Source organism: Channa argus, chromosome 12, assembly GCF_033026475.1.
Source record: "Channa argus isolate prfri chromosome 12, Channa argus male v1.0, whole genome shotgun sequence".
Classification (NCBI taxonomy): domain Eukaryota; kingdom Metazoa; phylum Chordata; class Actinopteri; order Anabantiformes; family Channidae; genus Channa; species Channa argus.
In genome coordinates this window covers 19,000,120-19,021,875 of record NC_090208.1, presented here as the reverse complement: position 1 = coordinate 19,021,875, position 21,756 = coordinate 19,000,120, and the positions used below count along the sequence as shown (strand labels likewise).

Here is a 21,756-nt window from a genome sequence, read left to right as displayed (position 1 = left end):
TCCGTGAATCAGGGAAGATCTGACTCTGACTTGAATGCGGTGAGGAAATAAAACTATTATTTGAGTCATATTCACAAGTTCTCCTTCTCAGCTTTTTCTCTTCATTGATCACCTGGTTCCAGACATTTGACGTTTGCGCTTTCTGTGTACAATGGACGGGACATGACGCAGTGACAACGCCACCAAACTGCTGCTGCCTCATCTGTAAGGCTGAAGAGCTGCAGCAACATGTGTGTGTGTGTGAGTGTGTGTCTCATCAGATATGTAAACACTGAGCTGCTGCCGTCCAGACAGCTGTAAGACGGTGAGTCACAGTCCCATTTACCTCAAGAGGTGGATGGAAAAAACTTTCTGTCTCCTTTCTCACCATTTTTCTATCAACTGACAAGTTCTGTTTGAAGTTACACGTGTAATTGTTAGCAAAACATTGTTGTGAAGTATTTATACATTCGATAGATCTATATGTTTTCTTAAATTAAAACAGCTGCTTACTGGAAAGAAATGCATAAAATGGATTTTTCATTTTTTACAATTCTTCACTTTTACCTTGGAATTTGAGTTTGATGTATTTTATCAAATAAATCAATAGTAAAATAACTGGAATTAATAATAATAGCTAGTATCAAATCTATCTTAGTATGGACACCTGTGGTATTATTTGGCTTCAGATATCTAGTTGTAAAAACAGAATTTTATATTAATTTAGATTTCTATTTTTAAAAATGTGTATTAATTTTATTACTTCTTGGTAAGTAAGTGCACAGACTAAACGAAATGCCACAGAGACTTACTTAGTATAAACAGCCTCCCTTGTTCTCCAGGAACTGGACTGATGACTCTACTTTAACTCTATTTCAACAGTTTTAAACACTTGCAATAAGTTTTGTTTTAAAGGTTAAAACTTAATATTATGTTAAGTTTTGTTATATTTGTTATGTTAATAGACATAACAAAATCTTAATATTTGTTATTTTTATTTAGTTATATTTAAAAGAAGACCATTTTGATTTAGCCTTATTTTAATTTTAAAGGGAATTTTGTTTAAATTTTAAATTCAGTAAAATGTTTTTGTTTCAATCTCAGTTGAAGCCAATCTTCACAGAGCAACTCTAGCAGCAGTGCAGAGACATGTGCCTTTGAAAGTTTTTGAGTGATGCTCAGTCCACTGACAAATTTGCAGCCTTTTCTTACATTCCCAGTTTTTTTCATCTTTTTTAACGATGACCACCTGTAGAACTAGGCAGAGTGTAGCAGAGTGTAGCAGAGTGTAGCAGAGTGTGGCAGAGCAAGGAGAGGGAGGAATGGGAATGGCAGAGTCATTGGATGCTTTGTCTCATGCTACCGCTTGCTTAAGTCCCATATTGTAAGAGTAATAACTTATACATGCCAGTTATCCTAAAATTCAATTCAATTCAATTCTATTCAACTTTATTTGTATAGCACCAATTCACAACAAAGTCATCTCAAGGCACTTTACAGAATAAAGTCAAAACTATAAAGGTGTATAGAGAGAACCCAACATTTCCCCCTTGAGCCCAAGCCAACATTTGAGAGGACATGTAAAACGTATACACTGGTGATTTGGACAAATGTCAAGCTAACAAGATTATTTACTGCTATGTTCAATCACTCTTTTAATTGAGGTTGTTTAAAAAGAAAAACACATTGTATTTGCTGCATTTGCATTATTAACAATACCACCTGTTTTTTGTCAAAATAGAACTGAAACTTTATTAGAGATGAATAATTTATTTTGCTTCCTAACTTGACTGATGTTCCATAGCCTCTTTCTTGGAGATATCTATTTTTATTTAACATATTTCGTTTGGTTTTTGTTATGGTTATATATATGTATATTGTTATATATATAAACAGTATATATGTATGTACATATACAGTATAACAATATATTTATACGTATATAACCAGATTTTATTTTCTGTCTGCCTGCAGGTGTACGCTTCAACAATCACTGGGGACAACAGCCGCTGAAGAGCCTGAAAAATGACTTTTGGGTAAACTTAAACCCTACAATAGACGGACATATTGGGCTCATGACAGCAAAAAGATTCTATCTAGAAATGTTTGTGACTAAAATCAAACTCTGGCTCAGCACTCGGTGTGTTCAGTATTTCGTGGCTGACTCTTAGGGGCTGCACTTGATGGCTGGTCCAGGTTCAATTACTGTGCTCTGTGGCTATATTATACTCATTACAGTCTTAGCCTAACAACTGTTTCCAATTCAGCGTGGAGAGAATGACAGGGTGTGACGGCCTTAACCAGAGAGGATTTACTCACACACACACACACACACACACACACACACACACACACACTAATCTCACCTAACTTGACACTTAACCTGGCAGCAGACAGAAACACCTGACCAGCCAGTTTATCAGATTCAGATCTTTACTGAAACTCATACACAGAAGCACACGTACTGTACATTTACATTTACATTTAGTAATTCAAAGCGACTTACAAGTGACTGAATGTAAATGTACAATGTAAGCAAAAATCCAAGTCAAGGAGAAAAGATTAAAGCAAACTGCTCTGAGAAGAAGTGTTTCCGTTCCGTGAGAACAGAAATGAAGGGTTTAAAAAAATTGTTTATTTTGATTTTTCTGTTAACAAATTATGGAATTTGGGAACCTGTTTTAAACCATTTTTCAATACTGATTTTTCTAGTATACCTTCATTTAAATATGTGCAGAGATTATGGGGGTAAATGACTGTTATCATCTTATCATACCTGAGTCTGTCTGGATTAGGACCTTTAGCAAAATTCTTTTTTCTAAAACTCACTTACTCCCCAAGCTGAGAAAACAATGCTCGCTCACCCTCCTCTGTCCTCGGCTGGTGTTATCTAGTAACGTAGGCGACATTGGTTTGCTCTGGGTCTCAATGATGGGAGCAGGTCCCACCGAGTTTGCAGACTGGGAGCAGGGACCTCCTCCTGTGAATGTCGAGGAGCTGATTAACGGCTTGTTCCCGTTGAAGAACTGACGCTTCTCTGCCCTGAAGCGCATGATGCTGGCCTCCAGGTCCAGGCAGTCACGCCTGCTCTCCTTCAGGGCATCCTGCCGTCGCTTGTAGGCCTGATCGTTGGCGATGACCTGGGAAAGCGGGATGCCGAAGGCCTTGGGGGCTGATTCTGTGGAAGAAAGGGATGGAATAGGATGGATATTTTAAGTTTTCCTATTAGCTACAAAACTACTTGGAGGAACAATGTTTAACAAACTTTTCATTAGTTTAGTTTCATTAGTTTAAATCCCAACATTTACAACTACAAAAGAGTTGTGTTCCTAAATTAGCACAAAGCAAGTGTTTATCAATCAGGTTTAATTTGAGAGAACGCACAGGAACCATACAGATGTGCATCCTGTGGCACAAAGCTGTGCAATAAACTACAACATGCAAATAAAGGCTGAAGACTAAAATACAAATAGATGGAAAAGATGACAGTCTTATTTTTTTAACATCTGTTTCAACATCACATATGCTGTAGAAAATATTTTCCTTCTCCTCACTTAAATCTTTTTGCAGACACTTTAGAGCAGAGCAGAATTTTCATAATTCTAACGTCTTGAAAAGTGGTCAAACTCTGAATGAGCTCTTCTTTTCCTATAAAAACAGATTTTGCAAATAAATTATTTTTGTCTGAACACACTGATGATGTAAATCAGTAGCTAGAGCCGAACTTGAGCCCTCAGCGATTTCTGTATTTACAGAACACATTCCTCTCTGCTGATACCGTCTAAACTCCAAACAGGAAGATGATTCCACTTTCATGTTCAGGGTGAGACTCTGACCAGTCTGTGGTAATGCAGAACCACCACCTGCACACCGCATTCTTGTATGTAATAGCAAATTCTGTTTTCTCTGACAGTTCTTCTCTGGTGAATCACATTGGAAGTACAAACAGTGGAATCAAAACACTGTCCTTTTCAAAAAGAGAATTCAAAATATTCCATTTGTACAAGTTTCTTATTGAGGACTGTTCTGTTTCATTAATGTGTGAACACAGCTCTTCATACAGAGATAGAGGTTAAAGGTTCAGGTGGATGAGCAGTATAAGAATAGACAGAAAGGATGGACAGAGCAGTTTAGAAAGAGATAAATAAGTAATCTCATTAGAGCAGCCACAGCCAAACCAGACATCGCACTCTCAGACTGATAGTGCAGCGGTACAGCTAAATGCACCATTAGTGAGGTCATCGCAAGCATTTATTGGTCAGCACGTCAGCTAAAAGTGCAAATCCTTTGCTTGGCTCCAACCCATGACCACAACAGTTGAACGCACACTCTAATCTGGTAAAACACTTTGGAAAAATCCAGTTAGAGAGGCAAAATAAAGATATTAGGAACAACGAAAGCAAACAAACAAAAAGAAAAAAAAAAGAACAACAATGTAATAATTCAAATTAGGAGTTCTGATTAGATGTGTTTGAAAAAAACACTCCAATGAGCAAGACATACTGATGTTTGTGTGTATAAGAAAACATAAAAATAATATTAAAATGATCATTTTAATATAATATAATTATACATTTATAATGTATAGTTATAAAATATTCAAAACATTTGAGAAACAGTCAGTAAAGTCAGTAAACACACTTCCTGTAGAGAACTATGTGCAAGCCCCTGGCTGAAAGGTGAACACGTTGTTTTGAAAGCCTTCACCCTGACTCGAGCCACGCTTTTGAATGCTGTGTTAGTTTCCAACACTGTGGATCAGTTTACAGCAGCTCGCAGGAGGCTGCTGTAGAAGAAGTAAACAGCCGCTGATAAAAAGCTGTATTATCTTATTATACAGGCATGTAAAATGATGGAAAAGTGATTTCCTGCAAAAAATTAATCCAATTATCAACAAAGAGGTGTTTTCCTACAACCTAACGTATGCTGTGATTTATTTGAATTATTATTTTGAGTTTTCAAAACAAAGAAAATGACCGTAAAAGTAAACTCTTTGTCATCAAGCAAGCGTAGACCATAAGCCTCCTACACTGCATAGGTTTCCATTTAAAGGCATGAGTTGACCACAATTTGATATGTGGGTTTCAAGTATAAATGAAACATTAGCCTGGCTAACCAATTAGCATTGATAGCATTGTTAAGCTGAGAGTCAAACTGTTTAACAACTGATACACGCTGCCAGTCCTGAGAATAAAAAGGCTTCTTTTACACGCCTCAGTACAACAAATACCCAAGAATAGACTCAGGTTATAGTCTAAACGACACACAGGTTGTGTCATTTACTAGATATAAAAACATTTGGGACACAGCTGGAGATGCACCTGAACACAAGCAAAGACTGGACACACAAATGGCAACTGAGAGTAAAATTCATGTGCATTTTTGCAACATAACAAATATAGACACGGTAACTTTGACCTATTAACAGTTTGTGCATAAAATAACAGAATATGATAAAAAAGATATGGATGTAAAGACGAGGATAATGCACACTATGGAGCCCACAGAGAGAAAGAAAGGTAACATTGAGCCAGAATGGCACTGACCAGGACCAACTAGGTCAGCTCTACAGTCGCAGGTGCATGCTGGCCTTTACTGTTTCAGCTCACATTCAAAGAATCGTGAACACACGCATTGTTGTTTGAATGAAAACACATGGACAACCATCACACACACATGTGCAAAGTCACACCAAGTCAGTCGGCCAAAGTAGACTGTCATGATGCTCCAACAAAGCCTTAATGATATGGGATTGGCTTGTCTTTAAATAGCTCAGGTGAGAAGTTTATTCAGTACCTAAACAGCAACATGAAAGCACCATTCACAGAATCATCAACACAAAACACAGCTATTGCATTTGATTGATTTCTTCATTAACAGGTTTAGCTATTGACAAAGGTTTATATACCATAATAAAATCAGTGAAAATTGAACTTAAAATCTGCCTGTGATAAACAATGGCGGTCGTTGTAAAGCTGTGTCAGGCTGGTAGATAATAATCATAGTTTAGATAGATGATGGCTAAAACTTTAAAATGAAACACCTTGTTAATTACAGCAGCAGATTTCACGTACAGAAGATTTATTTTTATTCATAAGAGCTAAATGGAAATTTGGGAGGGTTTGTGGCTATACCTCCTTTATTCTCTGTGTTTACAGAAGGTTCTGCCTAATATTCATTCATTTGTTTCTGCTGCTCGAGTTGAGGCTGTTGACCAGCCCTAGTCCACGTGTGCCTCCGTCGAGCATCAAGCTCAGAGAAAAGCTGCTTGACAGGTGCCTTGTTGGCCAAATGCCAGTTAGCATTAGTCTGTAGCCACAGAAGTTTCTCTGCTACACAAAAGGCTAAAGGTTTGTCCTGCAGCTGAGGGCTAATGTGCACAGACTTGTATTCACAACAATTCACAATTCATGTAAAACATGAAGGAATTAAAGTTTTAAAGCAACTTAGGAAATCAATCCACTCTGTTTCAACCACTCCCTCCCCCCTACACTCCGCTCTGCTCTATTCTTAAGATAGTGGTCATTCGGAAATTAAAATGAGAATCACCTAAAATGTACTAATCAAGGAGAAATATTTGAAATTCTCTGATTGGTTCGAAGGTTGATCCTCGCTTCAGTCTAAAACCTAAACGGAATATTTCTTCACTGCTGCCTGAGCTGTTCAATGAGTCTGTGTCACAGAAAGCTTTGACACACTCCACATTATGAAAAGTCTCGAATCATATTACAAGTAAAAAGAAGGAAAAAAAGGTACACACTATAGATTTACGAAAATTACTCAAACAATAGTGGGTTATGTTTTCTTTACATAAAACATGTTTGTTTCTATATTTGGCACAAACAAATTGTTGCTGGTTGTAAGAAAGTAAATCCAAATTGCAAAAACGTCTAGCTTTAGCTGCAATTCTCATATAAACCACCTGTATGGGGCTATGGAGTTTTGTGTTTGATCAGTAAAGTTGGGAACTGAAAACTGGCCCCTAAAAGCTTTTCGGAAATCAAAATACACAACCCTGAGACTGGGGATTTGGGTTCTGAGGCCGAAAAGCTAATTTTACACAGGTAAAATGGTTCCATCATGCGTGACAATCTAAATGTGTTGTTACCTATTAGGAGAGGAATGTATTCAGAGTTATAATTGTTTCAGTATGAAATGTAGCATGAAAAGGGAATGGCCTTCAGGGGTCACACTGTAAGGAATGTCCTCTGTAGCAGCAGCAATTATTATATTTACCAGCAGTGACTGCTATCTTTTCATTCTTTCGTGAGGGCATAATGCACTATTCTCTATAAAGAACAACATGCTGTATGCATCCACAGATGTAACAGACGTCGTCTGTTAATGTTTAAGTAAGCTTGCCCGTATTCCTCAGTCCTGAAGTCTGTTGGATGCCAGTTGCTGGCATCAAATAGCAACTACAACACTTGTAAGCTGATTGTACTGGAGGAGTGTGTTTGTTTAAAGGGAATCGTTGAGGATTTAACAGCTGGCTGTGGGAACATTAACGCATCTGAGAGGGGTGAGGTTTCACTGCTACACAGGGATAAATACTAATATACTACTGAAGATCATCAATAACTGTACTAAAAGTTATAAGATTTAAAAAAACTAAAGCTACATTAGTTTGTAAATACAAATAAAAGCACTTTAGAACTTTAGAAAGAACTTTATCTTTCTAGCAGTAAGAAAAAGGGAAATCATCTTTTTTTAAAAAGCATTAACTGGCAATATTATTTTCTGATGGCATCATATTTATTTTTTCACCATCTCAGAACATTGAAGATTTTGTAAGTTGAAGGTTGTGTTGCACGGAGGAAATCTATCTTGTGGCTCCAGTGTTTTAAAGATCTGGCAACAGACCTGTGTCCTTACATCTCCAAAACAACAGTAACACAAACTTTCATCTGTGAATTATTATTTTCTTTGCAGTACCAGTCAACAGTTCCACATTTCTTCAATTTCACTGTCACCCTTTGACTGGCGACGCACCTCAGTACACCTCCTGAGTTGATGCTAAAACAAACATTATAACTCAGACAGGAAAAGAGCTGTGGGTATTGTTCAGGACTTTTACTGCTTTCTTCCTTTACTATAACTGCTGCTGTTTGGGCCACTGCTGTTCAGCACTCACTTTTGTTTTTCTTTCAATACACAAGCAGCTGGATAATAAACTGGTCCTCCAGGGCATCGGGCTTAGTGACTTTAAAAAAGTGTCCTCTGTGTAAAGCCCAGACATGCAGGCTAAACACAGAAGGAAATTACAGGAAGCGAAGTAAATTCTAGTTAACCTTTTCCTACCAACAACATCTGCAAATGCAGCTTCCTTCTATTCTATTAGCATTTGTCAGTTCAAGTTAGATTGTGATCATGAAATGTGTGAATCAAAAGGCCTCTCAAACATGATTAGATTTATTCCAGATTGTTACATAAACAGAGCTAAACCTACTAAAAAACTCACGTGTACTGCTACAATGACCTGAACATAAGTGTCCTGAAGGAAATTAGAATTGTGGATGTGCTTCCTAAATCAAAAATACCAAACCTAAAATAACAATTACTTGTAATAAAAATAATAATAATAAATAATAAGAATAATAATGATGATGATAAACAATTACAATGGCCTCCACGGTAGCTTTTTAGGACCCTGGCATTCACAATCTAAGATTTCAGTCTTGATATTTGCTTTCTCCTCTATGATCCTTTGAGATTTTCTGCACCTACGAAATCCTTACACCGCAGAACCTGCAAGCTTTGGCAAATTGGAGAAAAGCTGAAAAATGATTGTGTCTTTTCCATTATTCCTAGCAGTGCTGCATATTGACTGTATATGAAAATTACTTTATATGAATCATTACTCATTACTATTTCTCTCAAAGCAACTCCAAATAGATTACAGTTACTTCAATGTAATCTAGTTACATGTAATCTGACTCCTGTGCCTTCAGTAGTACAGGAGCAGAGCTAGCAGGAATGCTGCCAAGTCCCAATGTTCTGTGTTTTCATTAGCAGGGTTAGCTTCAGCTAAGTCTCTGTGTGTAAGAGGCTGGAGGCAGGATTTACAGACCTGCACAGACATCCGTGGGAATGTCTGTGTTGTGTGTTTTGGCTCGTTTCTTGACCTGCTGTGATAATCACCTGAGAATAGAGAACATCTCTTTATGAGAGGTTGGGGTCACACAGGCAGACAATTGGCCACATGGCTTACAGAGAGTGAGAGGTGAAGATGAGCTGGAGGGAGGTAAAGGAGCAAAGAATAAACAGACTTTCAGAGCAATAACTGAAGTCCAACGAAGTAGACAAATCATATGGTCCTATTTACTGTACATCTGAAAAGTATTAACTTCACAATTAGTGATGTTGACAGTGTAAAGCAACAACTGATGCTGCAACTGATGCTGAGACTCACAGTACCTTTCCTGTCCTTTGTGTTCAATGACATACTTATTAGACCATTGTTTAACTTTGTCAGAGGCTAAGACCTATAGTGACAATACCTATAGTGAATCATCAAATTCTAATGCCAAGAGTGATTTAAATAGTCTCAGCTGCCTGCTCATGAACTCATTATTATTTCAGAATGGGGTTAAGAAACATAGGAATTACTTTAATTTGACAGTACATATTGGCGTGAAGAAATATATCTGAGCAGGGTACTTCCAGTATTAAAGGTAATGTCTTTGCATGCGCATGATGACAGAGCATGAGTGCTGCTTGGGGCTTTTGCATTCATTCAATATACTCTTTATAACAGCATGAAAGAAGCAGAAAGAATGCAGTGCAGCTTGGTGAATCCTCAGTGAGTCAGTCTGCAGCCCTGAGCCACTTGTGCTTTATATACACAGTATAATGTCAACTATGTAAGACCATTAGTGGTAAAAGCCTCTAGACGTCAACAGTGGAGATGCAGTTTGAACGGACAGAGGGGACATTGTGTTTGATAATAATATTTGCTGCAGCAAACAGTGAGTGTGTGGGTGTCAGGTCATACGTGGGCTGCACAGGAAACCACACACATCCACATGTGAACACAGATAATAGAAAGTGGCAGGCTGAGGCCGGAGATGCGTTTAACCATAGGTGACAGCGTTCGGATGATGAACTCACCTCTCTCTTTCTTTTCCTTTGAAAACGAGTCAAACCTCCTGCGTAGAGATTTTCTCCGTTTGCGTATTTCTGTGGGAAACAAAGAAAAAGTCACAATGAATGAAACTGTTAGTGGTGCCTTAGCCTAAACAAAAAAGCCTGTGCTTTAGTCCAGTCTGTGATGTCTTTCGTTTAGTTTTATCAGTCCTGGTATACTGTATGTGTTGCTTGTTAATATTTGCCACTAAAGAATCACTTCACAAACATCTTTCAAAAATGCAAATTTTTTATCAGCCCTAAATTTTTTTTAATCAACTCAGTCATCTCTCTTTTCTTTGTTTCAACTCAAACCACCCCCATTACAACCTTTTTCCCTTATTATCTTTTCCTCTTGAGAGCATGTACCTCTTCCTCAGTTCTAAGAATAAACCTTTTCAATGGGCAAGACCTTGGTGTTTATTTGAATAGGCCCTTTTCCTTAATGGTTGTTCTGTCTCAGACATGAAAGATGAAGGGATGTGTGTGTGTGTGTGTGTGTGTGTATGTGTGTGTGTGTGTGTGTGTGTGTGTGTGTGTGTATACGCGTCCATGTGAACAGGACAAAAATCTAGACATAAAAGAAACACTTTAAGGGTGTGTTACTTCAGGAAAAAAATCCATGGCAAAATATATTCTTTAAATATAACAGATTTTGTAATGAAGAAGGAAATAAAACCCAAAAAAAGCACAACCAATGTAGATTAAAAAAAATTAAAACAATATTCCAGTGTATGTAGAATTAGATTAGTCGCAAAAAAATATTTCTATCCAGAAGAACTGTTGATAGTAGAACTACTACGGAAATATAAAAAAGATCCTATATATTAAATTATTAACTTAAAATAATGATATTCGTCAGGCCCTATCATCAGGAATGCATTAGCGAGCTTTTTAAGGCATCAAACATTTTTGGTACATCTCTGTAACTGGGCAGCTGTTTGCAGCTGGTGGTGAATTAGGGACGCCACCTTGTTGCATCAGAGCTGATTCTAATGTAACTTTCTCCTCAGGGTCCAGAGCCTTCGTCTGATTTACTGTGATTCCACCAAAACAACTAAAATTTTATCATTTGTGAAGCTACAGTCTTTAATTATAGTGTCCATTTGCTTTGATTCTATAAGCTTTGTCTCACCCACTTGCTCGTGTTATTTTGATGCATTTAAGGGAAACACAGACCTATATGCTAGAGTGTATGACAGAGCAATTGTAGTAGCATCTGTTTTAACACTTTGGTTTTTGTTCTGACGCGGGTCCTGTTTATTCTTTGAGATTTACATCCTCCCGTTCTGATGCGGTTTGGTGAACAGGCAATTGTTTGGATTAGTCAAGCTGCTGTTTAGAAATTATTAGTTCAAGGTTGGGTCTTCTTCCTATTAAGGACAGAGTGGAGTTCCATAAAACACAAATGGTGCCATCTCAGATATGTGTTGAGCTACAATAAGCCAAGATAGAAAATCTTCTTTTTTCTCTCCTTAAATGTTAAAAAAAATCCCCCAAATTTGTAAAAGCAGAAGAAAGAAGAAGAAACAGTGTTGTGTCAGTGTGAATGCGTGTTTAAGTATGTGTGCTGTTGGGGTCAAATTCCCATGACTGCAGGAAATTAAAGTTTATTTCCAAATGCACCGCTCCTCCCACCACACACATGCCACCTCCAGCTGAGGCTGATCTCCTACAAGCGAGTGTGTGTGAACACACATGCATAAACATGCATGGATGCAAAAACACATGAACATGTAGCCTGTATTATGATAACATGATACACATTCACAGACAAATACAAAGAGAAAACACTTTCTGCAGTTTTTTGGGAAATGCATTAGCAACTCATAAATTCTTTAGTTTAAAGTTTAAAAAATTCACAATTGGAACACTTGGTAGAACATATAGTTTTACTGAAACTATTCTCCCTCCCTGGAAACTGATACATTTTAAATAAAAATGTTAATGTCCATTATCCATCATCATAAGGCAATTGTAGAACAAAAACTATGCACAGACAAAAAAACACTTACAGTAAATGGTGCTGGATTGAAAGGCTAGTGGAACAGACATTAATGATTTTTTGACTGTATTTCTCTCTAAGTCTGAGACATTTAAAAAGGAATGGGTGGATGATGCTTGTTATTTTATAACCATAAATAATGACACAATGATGTTCTGGTGGGTTTTAATTTAATTTAGAACATAATTTCTGGTACATGCGAGATGGAAAAAGTTCCCCTCTGGCTTTCCTTTTGGTAAAATTAATGCACAAACAGAAAAGGGCAAAAAATACAAATCAGGAAGATGGAGCAATTGGAAAGACTAAAGGGAATTGGAGCAAAATCAGAAAAATATGAAAATGAAAAGAGGCTCAGCGTAAGGAGAAAGTGAGTTCATTGCGAGTCCCTGTAGAGCAGCGACTCAGGGAACAGGGCATGAGAATGAACCCTTGACCACACCAAATAAGTCTGTCTCACAACTACTGACACGTTTCACAAATAATTCACCATGCCCTGCCAATAATATACAGTATAGACATAAAATGACTTGTCATGGATTTTTCCTAAGTTGAAACAGTGAGAGGCAAAATTACGAAAGACAGGGAACTAAGTAAGAAGAGACAGTGAGAAATATAGAGGAGATTGAAAAACAGTAACAAAGAGAAGTGGAGAAGAAGAAGCCCAGTGGAGAAACAGTAACAGAAGCCATGCAGACTGGGGTGATTTCACAGCAGGGGAGAAACCTGGGAAGAATATTCACACCATTGCTTTTGGATCCAATTCATTTTTTTGCTGACACAGGTTTTAGTCTTTTTATACAATACATAGTTTTGATAGTGGTGACAGTGATCATACATTTTTGATCTGCATTTGCAACTAGTCCAGGTCAGTCTGGTAGTAAATGAAAGTAGCTCCCACTACAATTCCCTACCCACTATCCACCAACCCTGTCTAGATGCCACACATTAGGAGTTGCAAGTGAAGCACTAAGAACATGACAGAATATTTTGTCAGCTTCTGCAAACACTACTAACCGTATTCATTTGTAACCTCTGCCAAGAAGTACTGTAAAAAGGTTTCTGTGGTTGTGGGTAGATGTTATTTATTTCGCTGTGCCACCCATGAGCTTCACTGAAACATGTCAGTGCTTTTGGTTAGTGGGCCACTGTTTGTTTACCATTTCCAAGTGCTCTATAACCTTTATTACGAGTTCATGACAAGGTCTCCTTACCCAAAGGAAGCATCCAAGCCACAATCTTTTCCTAAACCTAAGCAATTTGTTTAGTGTCTAAACCTTAACCAATGCTTATATTGTCCTTACCATGATGACAGTAGTGTGGTATGTTCAGTCATAATGGTTGTATCCGGGATTAGGGACAAAACCATTTGTTAGTTTTGTTCAGAGGACTTGTTGAAGCAGGAATATTCAAGATATCGCCTGATATAGGGAAGTCTTAGTCCCCGATTTTTGTAATGCATGATTCAAAATATATAGAAATTACGTACGTAATACTTGTGTCTATTAGGTTAACATGAAATCATAAAATGTGTAGGTTCACAAAGCAGTGAGCATGAAGTAAATTACTCATGTTTTCCCATCATTTTTACAGTTTAAATTTAACTCTGAACTGATGGGAAAAGAGCATAGATAGATGTCAAAAAAAGAAAGAAAAAATATGGGAGGAAGATTTCCTGAAAGTAAACAGAACAGGGACAAGTAATGTCTCACAGGATGTACATATGTTGGTTATATGGGAGAAACACACATACACATACAAAAAATAAAAAAACTTCCTTAAAGGGATATTTAATTTAATCTGACTAGAATTCAGCATCATAGGATTCCCATCACTTTTTGCAAACTTTGTGTTTTTGTTGTGTGAACTTAATTTTACAATGTTAATAGGGTTTTAAAACAACTTCTAAAGCTCAGAGTGCTCTCGGGAGCACGCTGGAATCGGAAACTGTCAGTGGAAGAAGTCTGAAGGCAGCAGGACCCTCCCTAGAGTTGGCTGTCAAACTGAAGAAACAACAAAAAGGCTCAGGGGAATCACTATAGGCCAATGGTCACTTCATCAGCGCTGACCGAGGACGACGGTTTCACTAGTAAATCATTCAATCAATAACATCAGGGTGGCTAGACAGAAATTAGGTCCAGTGAAAGGCCCACTAGGAGTTTGTCAGACAGATAAAAAGTCCAGGACCTTCCCTAAGTTTAGGGAATTACGCTCTCCCTTCCCATAGCAGGACCAAGGGGCCGGGGAACATTAGGCAATAATGCCTGTTGACAAATCCAGTGCATGACAGTTGCTTTTATAGTGTGTTTAGTAGGATTCAGTCCTTCGGATCCCACCCCAGTAGTTCCTGGACCTTCAGAAAGTACCACCTCCCAAAAAAAAAACGTTTTTGATGATAGAACTCGGGTCCAAAAGGCCCTGGTTCCTACACCGGTAGACAATAAAACTTCTTCAAATTTTCCTGGTCCCACAGAAAAGTTTCTGCTGCTGAAACACGTCCTTTGTCTGGCCAACAGCAGGAGCTGCCATTTACCTGCTAATACTATCAATAGCATCATGCTGTGGGGGTACATCTCAGAAGTAGGGACAGCTAGACTGGTCAGATTTGAGAGATGGATGAATGCATCCAAATACAGAGAAGCTCTTAAAGAAAAACCTGCTCCAGATTGTTTGAGACCTGAGACTTGGTTAACAGTTCACCTTCCAATGTGACAATAAATCAAAGCAATAAATGTGTTTTTCAGGTCTGAAGGAAATGTGGACCAGTCAAATTTCCATTCCAACATTGGATAGTTTTAACATCCACTACTGTTTAGTGATTATAAAGAGTTGGTTCAGCAAGGTAAACAATTAGCGGTGCTTAATCTATAATTATTGCACAGCAAAGATGACAAATAAAAAAGTGCCTGTCAAAGCTCAAACCATGGAAATCAGTATAGAAAAATAGTGCACGTTTAGGATGTGAGTGACTCTAAAAAAGTCACATACAGTGGTTGTGTCCTTTTTTATCGTAGTCAACTGTGAACTTTATTGGAAACAGTGTGTAAGCTGGGCCTTAATCAGCCATGTGGTCAGGGTTGAACAGGTCGGGGGCTAAATATCATGAGAGAGAACAATGGTGTGGTAGAGAAGAGCTGAGTCCGAGAAAAACATCATACATACCAAGTGGTATCACAGCAGTACGACGTCAGACAGATCCCACACATTCATTATTCACACAATCAGCTGTGTTTATTTCTTATCAGCCTCTACACTCTGTGATCTCCCTGACCTCAGTCACTCTGCAGCCCCAATAAACACCAGAGAAAACCTCCCCGTCTGAAGTCTGCGAGGTGTTTGAAAAGATTTACAGTTTATTAGTGGAAATATCCCACTTTGTTGGCTGGATTTGGTGCGTTGGCGTTCCGAGAGATAAGACAAATATGCAAGAGATTGCAAAAGAGGGTCAGTTTCAAGTCCAACTTCAAAAAGAGGATTACCTGAACAATTCAAAGAAAATTGTATTTGACATTCATTAGTCAAAAGGTTTGAGCCACACTTGTAGGAGCTACCTAACATAAAAACATTGGAAATGGAAGAAATAGAATAAAAAAGCTTGATTTGTTGCCACTCCATGAGTCCTCATTTGGGCAAAAATAAATCAAATTGATTGCATCTCATCCAGCAATATAATGCTAGGTGCCAACCATGATTTTTATCAAATGTTTTGATTATTGTTGTGGATAAGAGGTTATTTAAATTGATGGTGCTCCCTGATGGTTGTGTTTATCAAATTAATCTGAGATAAAGGTCAGTGTGATTAAAAATTCTACCACAATTCCCCCGATTAAAATTGATGTTGGAAAGTTAAATGGCTCTTTCAGTAACTTCCATTAGTGTTGTTGTTTCTTTAAAGCTATTTATCTAGAGAAAACAATGTTCTTTTAGCTCTTGTATTTCCCATGCGATTCTTTTTGTGGCCATAACAGGCAAAGATAGCTAACAGAGCAGTGAACATCCTTTTTTAGACTCCCCAAAAGAGAAAAACAACAGCATTTGTTTCTTTAAGCAGTTCAAATGGGCTGTTTTTTTGCTTGGTTCCAAAATATTCCATCCTCATAGTTGTATCTGTTTTTATCCATCCAACAAGCCCCATATTCTGTAGAAAGAAGAAGAAGTGCCCTGAGTACCTGCAGATGACAAACGGTCAGCACTAAACTGAATCATAACGGAGGTGCAACGTTAATGGAGGATTAAACAAATGATGCACCATGCTTTGCCCCTTTGTTAGAATAACTGACAGCGTTGGATGACTTACAGTATGTGTGCCCCAAATGTTTTCTTTGACCAAAGAAAGGGTTGAATGTGCACACTAGCTCATCCTCAGTGTCATCCGGATTCACACTAATTCCTCAGATTTGCAAACACTCTGTTATTGCTCCCTTTGCACTTGGAAAGTTGCCCTCACTCAAGGGCAGTTCAACCTAAGTTTATAAAGGAGTAGGATTCACCCAGTCAAATCATTACTGGCGCCAGGGTGAGCATGTCCTCATGAACTGGCTTCACAACCAAGTCAAAACATGAAAAGTCCATTGTAAGGTGCCACATTTATCAACGGAGATCTGACAGTTTGGTTTCAAAGCTCCAGTCACCATCCACTGTCTTCAAACAAGCTGTTCAAGCAAAAGAGATTGAGACCTTAAATGATGCCTTTCTGTAATGGTCCTTGGTGATATTTCAGTGCTTTAACTCGCTACCCACAGGCTGTCTAAACTTTTCACTATACCACAAACCTTAGGACTGAATTCCTGCTGAGGACAGGTCATGTCAATACAAGATGAGAATCTTAAAAATTCTTATAAATATAAAAATCTGCATTCACTTTTTATTTGTAGCAAGGCTAAATGACTCCTAGTGGTGGTGTTACAATTTCCATACTGACAGACAATTTTTTATCTTCTGATCTCTCTCGAAAGATAGAACTGCCCCAGAAATATAAAATGATATATTTAAGGATTGATTGTTATAGCATTCAAATCGAAGACAGACAGAAAATGTTATAGCTTTTGGGATCTCCTTTGGAAGAAAAGACCTCAACTCAAGGAGAAGAAACATTATTTGCATTCACTGGGGTCAAACAAGCACAATTACCAGTGAACTCATTCTCATACCTCTGGGGATACTGATCTTGAAGTCCAGGTCCCTTTCCTCCAGGTGGTACAACGCAACTTCTTGCAACCTGGCTCGCTCCAGCTCCGATAGGCTCTGAATGGGTACGGGCTGCAAACGCACACTCTGGCCCAACATGGTCGCCCACGTGTGGTCCCCCTGCCGAGAAGAGGGAGAAGTTCATGGTAACTTAGGACAAAATGTTAAGATTAAAGGGAGGATGATGGAGGATTACGTCAGACCCATGGCAGCAAAAACCATTAATCACAATCACCAGATCACCAGAATCACAACAACTTTTCTGCTCCTTCTGACCATTAAAGCAACTAAAGTACACAAAAATGAAATCTGAAGTGTCTGTAATTAGAGAACATTATCAACCAACCATCAAGTTCTTGAAGACGACGAAAAAAGCAAATACGTGGTGGATATTTTACCTGAACACTGGGAAAAATGCAACTTAACAGTTTTTCTAAAAGTGTTATCAGAGAAATTCCAATAGCTGCAGTCAATCTATGTTCCAGGTTGAATAAATAAAAACTTTTCCTTCTCTCTTTGATGTCTGCATAACCACAATCTCATATCTGATTTATTCTTAGCTTGCCTGCTCATTACAAATTTCTTTTGTGTTGCTCTCATTATTTGTCTGATGTCCTTGGATTTTCCGTACAATGAACACTAATTTTAGTTTCTCTCCCCAGCCACAACCTTACTCTTAAAAATGAGACTTACACTGTCAGGATGTTAGAGGCCTGTAAAGTGTTTTTAGAGTTTGACTCATGACAACAAACATAATTCAGTATGTCTTTGTAATGTGACACCGACTTTTTGCACTGGGAATTGCATTATGAAATAGTTTGTGTACATCTACTATATAACGAAGTTGTGTCTGGAACTGTGTCTGCTCAATTTCAGATACAAACTTATAAAAACATATACACTATTATGATACAGTATACAGTTATACTTCAAGTCTGTGGGGTCTTTGACACTGAAATGCTGCCAGTCCATAGTCCAGTGAAACATTTATTGGTTCTTTAGTATACAGTTGGATGATGTTGGATGTTGGATGTTGACAGCAATTTAGGAAATGCTGTTTTTTAGGTGGGGTGCATTCATCTGAATGGTAGAAATGCTTAGATAGGCTGAGATCCAGCTAATAACTTTTGGGATTCAGTGTTTTGGAACTGAGCCATGAACAGTGGCTCAATTCGACTCCAATTTCTGCACTGATCCAGTTTCCTCATGGAGATCACTCTGTTTTAATCGTAAAATCTTTAAAACCGGAGATTATTTTAAGCTTTTTCTGCTGCGGCAACCACGCAGACAATATCCCTCAGGTTTCAAATGGACCGATTTTATCTCAATGCATTAATTTACTGACAGTTCATGTAAACTTGGATTGCTGACTGAGATAAAAAGGCTTTTTTAAATGTTTGCACATAATGTAATGAAAGTGTTAGATGTGAGGAATTTTGCACAAAAGACACAATTCCGCTTATAAAACATAACATAAATCAGATGGTAAACTGGTCAATCACACAACAGAGGAAGCTTTGAACTCATGAAGGAGGGGACAGCAGTGATTGTTGTGCATAGTTTCATGATTGCTAAAACGAAGAGTCTTAATGTAAATGTACAAATGTAAAAATGCTGAAATATCAAGTCTCTTTATTTCTTGGTTTCTCAAACAGTCAATGTAAATGAAACCATATGGAATGTTTAGACAGGAAATGTTTGCTTGGTGAAGCTTAAACATGACAATGGGCCTCTTGTAAACACTGCTGATTTTTGTAAGGGATCATGACCAAGTGGGCTGGAAACTGCAGCTTAAATCTTTAACAATACATCATGTTCTACACATTAAGCTTATCACACATATGATAAATCTTATGTGCAATATTTTTTTACAGAAATGTAGTAAACTAGAAGTAGCAATAAATAGAAATGCACAGTTCGTCACAATACATTAAAACCTCAAATTAAAAAGATAAAATGCAACGTTTATTTTGTGTGTTTTGGTAGCATTTGCCTGATAAGGTGACAAAATAATTGTGCACTAAAAGCAAGCAGATGTTTTTTCTTTTTATTTTTCTCATCTCACGCCAGCAACAAACCAAACCCATTTTGACTGTTTTTAAATCTCTGTTTTCCTTCCCTCTCCTCACCTCACCTGCTGTGAATCTGATTGGGTGTGTTTCTCTCTCCCGTGGGTGTTCCTGTTCGTCCTCCTGTGCTTTTTATCGTTAACCTCAGCCTTTCATCCTGACTCCACATCATTATTCATGCTTTGTTAGCAGGAGGTGATGAATAATTTATTCCCACATCAAATGTATTTTCTTACATGATGCTTGGTAAACAGTTAATTATATTAGGTGAAGATGTGTTTGGCACAAAGGTATTTGGCAACATTAGCTTACTACTATCCTGTTACTGAGCACAGGCACAAGACCCAACACATGAAACTATTATCGCAAAAAAACAAAAACAGGAAATAATTATCCCAAAAATGACACAAAACAATGTTAAACTGTTGAGAAATTAGCCACAATTGTGACATGGCCATGTCAGATTAGCTGACCATCAACTTGGAAATTCTTAAAAACTCATGAATCATTTTCTAGATTTACAATACTACAAAGGTGATCGCAAAGAGATGGCAGTGGCCTCCTGATAGAAACAATGACAAGAATGTTTTTATTGCTTTGCTACATTTACTGTCAAGTGTTTGCACTTCTGCAGGTCTGAGTTAATGAGCATGTCAGAAACACTTTGTATGCACAAACAAGCTGGACAGTAGAAAGAAAACAATGTTCAGGACTGATGCTAAATTAATATTAATCTATCTGACTGATATTGTGTTTTCTATCAACCTTGTTACCTCAGTATTACTTTTATCCAGTATGCTAGTTATTTATTTTGTATAACTACTGCCTGAATTATATTCAGTGGCACCGTAGATGGAGCACACAAAGCCTAGGACTTTGAAACTGGGTGTGGGATTGACATCCTGAGCCCCATGCATGACCAGGTTTGTCCAAATAAAACTTAAAAAACTTCAGGGGAATTTATTTATCGAGTTAAATGTCAATAAAGAAAGCAAATCCTGCCTCAAATATTTCAACGTAAAAGGTTAATACTCATGTAAAATTGTCCTTGTTCCTTATATGTATTTTTTATGTGGACAATTTGCAGCTTGTACAACAATAAAATACTATTAATTGATAGTTTACCACCCAAACAAACCATTTCCTATATTTTTATTTTAGATAAATCAGCACCATTGGTTCTATAAAATTGCTTTTGATATAATGCTGCACAATTTCTCTATTTCTTACTTCAACAATTTATAGATGTTTTCCTCAGCTGCAGGCTGAGCACTGTGTACTGTGGTTAAATGAGTTTCCCAGTTCACCATCATATATATTCTTCATCTCCTCATTCCACCCTTAGGACTTTTCTGCTCCATTGGTGAGGGACAACACAGTTTACCGTAGACGCTTTCTTTCTTTCAACTAAAAATACATCACTAATGCACAACTGACCTGCTTCTCCATCAACCTTTATTTCTCCCATCAGTACTTGGGAAATGCTCACGGGCCGGCAGAGTGTTTGCAGTTACTTTTGAAAAGTAAGCACATTGACAGGACACTTGTGATCACATAATAAAACTACTCTATTTTTCTGATTTGGAAGATAAAGTGTGGTGTACAGGCACATTGCCAGTTTATTTAGAAACTGTTTTTAACATGAGTGAGACATAAATAATATGCTTAAGTCCTGTTGGTTCCACAATTCTTTCTAATGAGAGAACGTTATCTCCACATTACTCAGCTCCACACGTTGTCTTTATTTTACTCAGAATTAGCGTCTCTCCTCATTAGGATGGCCTCAAAAACAATGAGCCTTGAATGCATTAGTATGCAAAGGTACATACTCAACCACACTGACGACCCACACTTATACACACACACAAACACTTGCACACAAACACATTCAGACAGTTCAGAGTCTCTGCTGTCTGGAATTCAAAGTTAGGTCAGTAGGCTAATACTAATAGATGTGGATTAGAGGGAGTCTTTCTGTGAGTGTGTATTTGCGTGTTATTCTTTACTACAGTGGCCCCTAGGGACAAAGCACGTACAAATATAAAAGCACAAGGAAACGGGCTGCAAATCAGAAATGCAGCAAATGGAATTTCCTAAACAGGAAGTTCTCTCTGCCACTAGGGGCAATGATGAGTTAGTGCCTACTGAGGCAGGAAGTTTAAGCCAGGCTTAAAGATGCTATAAATGTCACCCTACAACTGCTATTAAGCCACTTTATATACTTTGTCATTTCTCAGATGCGACACAGAGAACTTCAGGTTTAGGAAATTCCATTTGCTGCATTTGTGATTAGCAATGTGTTTCCTTTTGTTTACGCTTTTGAATTTTTATGTGTTTTTTAGATTTGAAGTGCTTTTCTTGTTTCTATGTGCTTTGACCCTAGGTGCCACCGTA

General features: G+C 37.8%; 1 protein-coding gene across 2 annotated transcripts in view; it reads right to left on the bottom strand.

Annotated features, from left to right (window-relative positions):
- arhgap36 (Rho GTPase activating protein 36) overlaps nucleotides 1–21,756 on the bottom strand; it is a 49,607-nt gene that overhangs the window by 7,987 nt on the left and 19,864 nt on the right. For both annotated transcript variants that reach the window (XM_067523335.1, XM_067523336.1), the window contains exons 2-4: nucleotides 17,257–17,413; nucleotides 10,090–10,158; nucleotides 2,844–3,157 (exon numbers count right to left, since the gene is read on the bottom strand). In XM_067523335.1, the coding sequence (XP_067379436.1) occupies nucleotides 2,844–3,157; nucleotides 10,090–10,158; nucleotides 17,257–17,413 (540 nt within the window). The remainder of the gene's footprint in view (nucleotides 1–2,843; nucleotides 3,158–10,089; nucleotides 10,159–17,256; nucleotides 17,414–21,756) is intronic.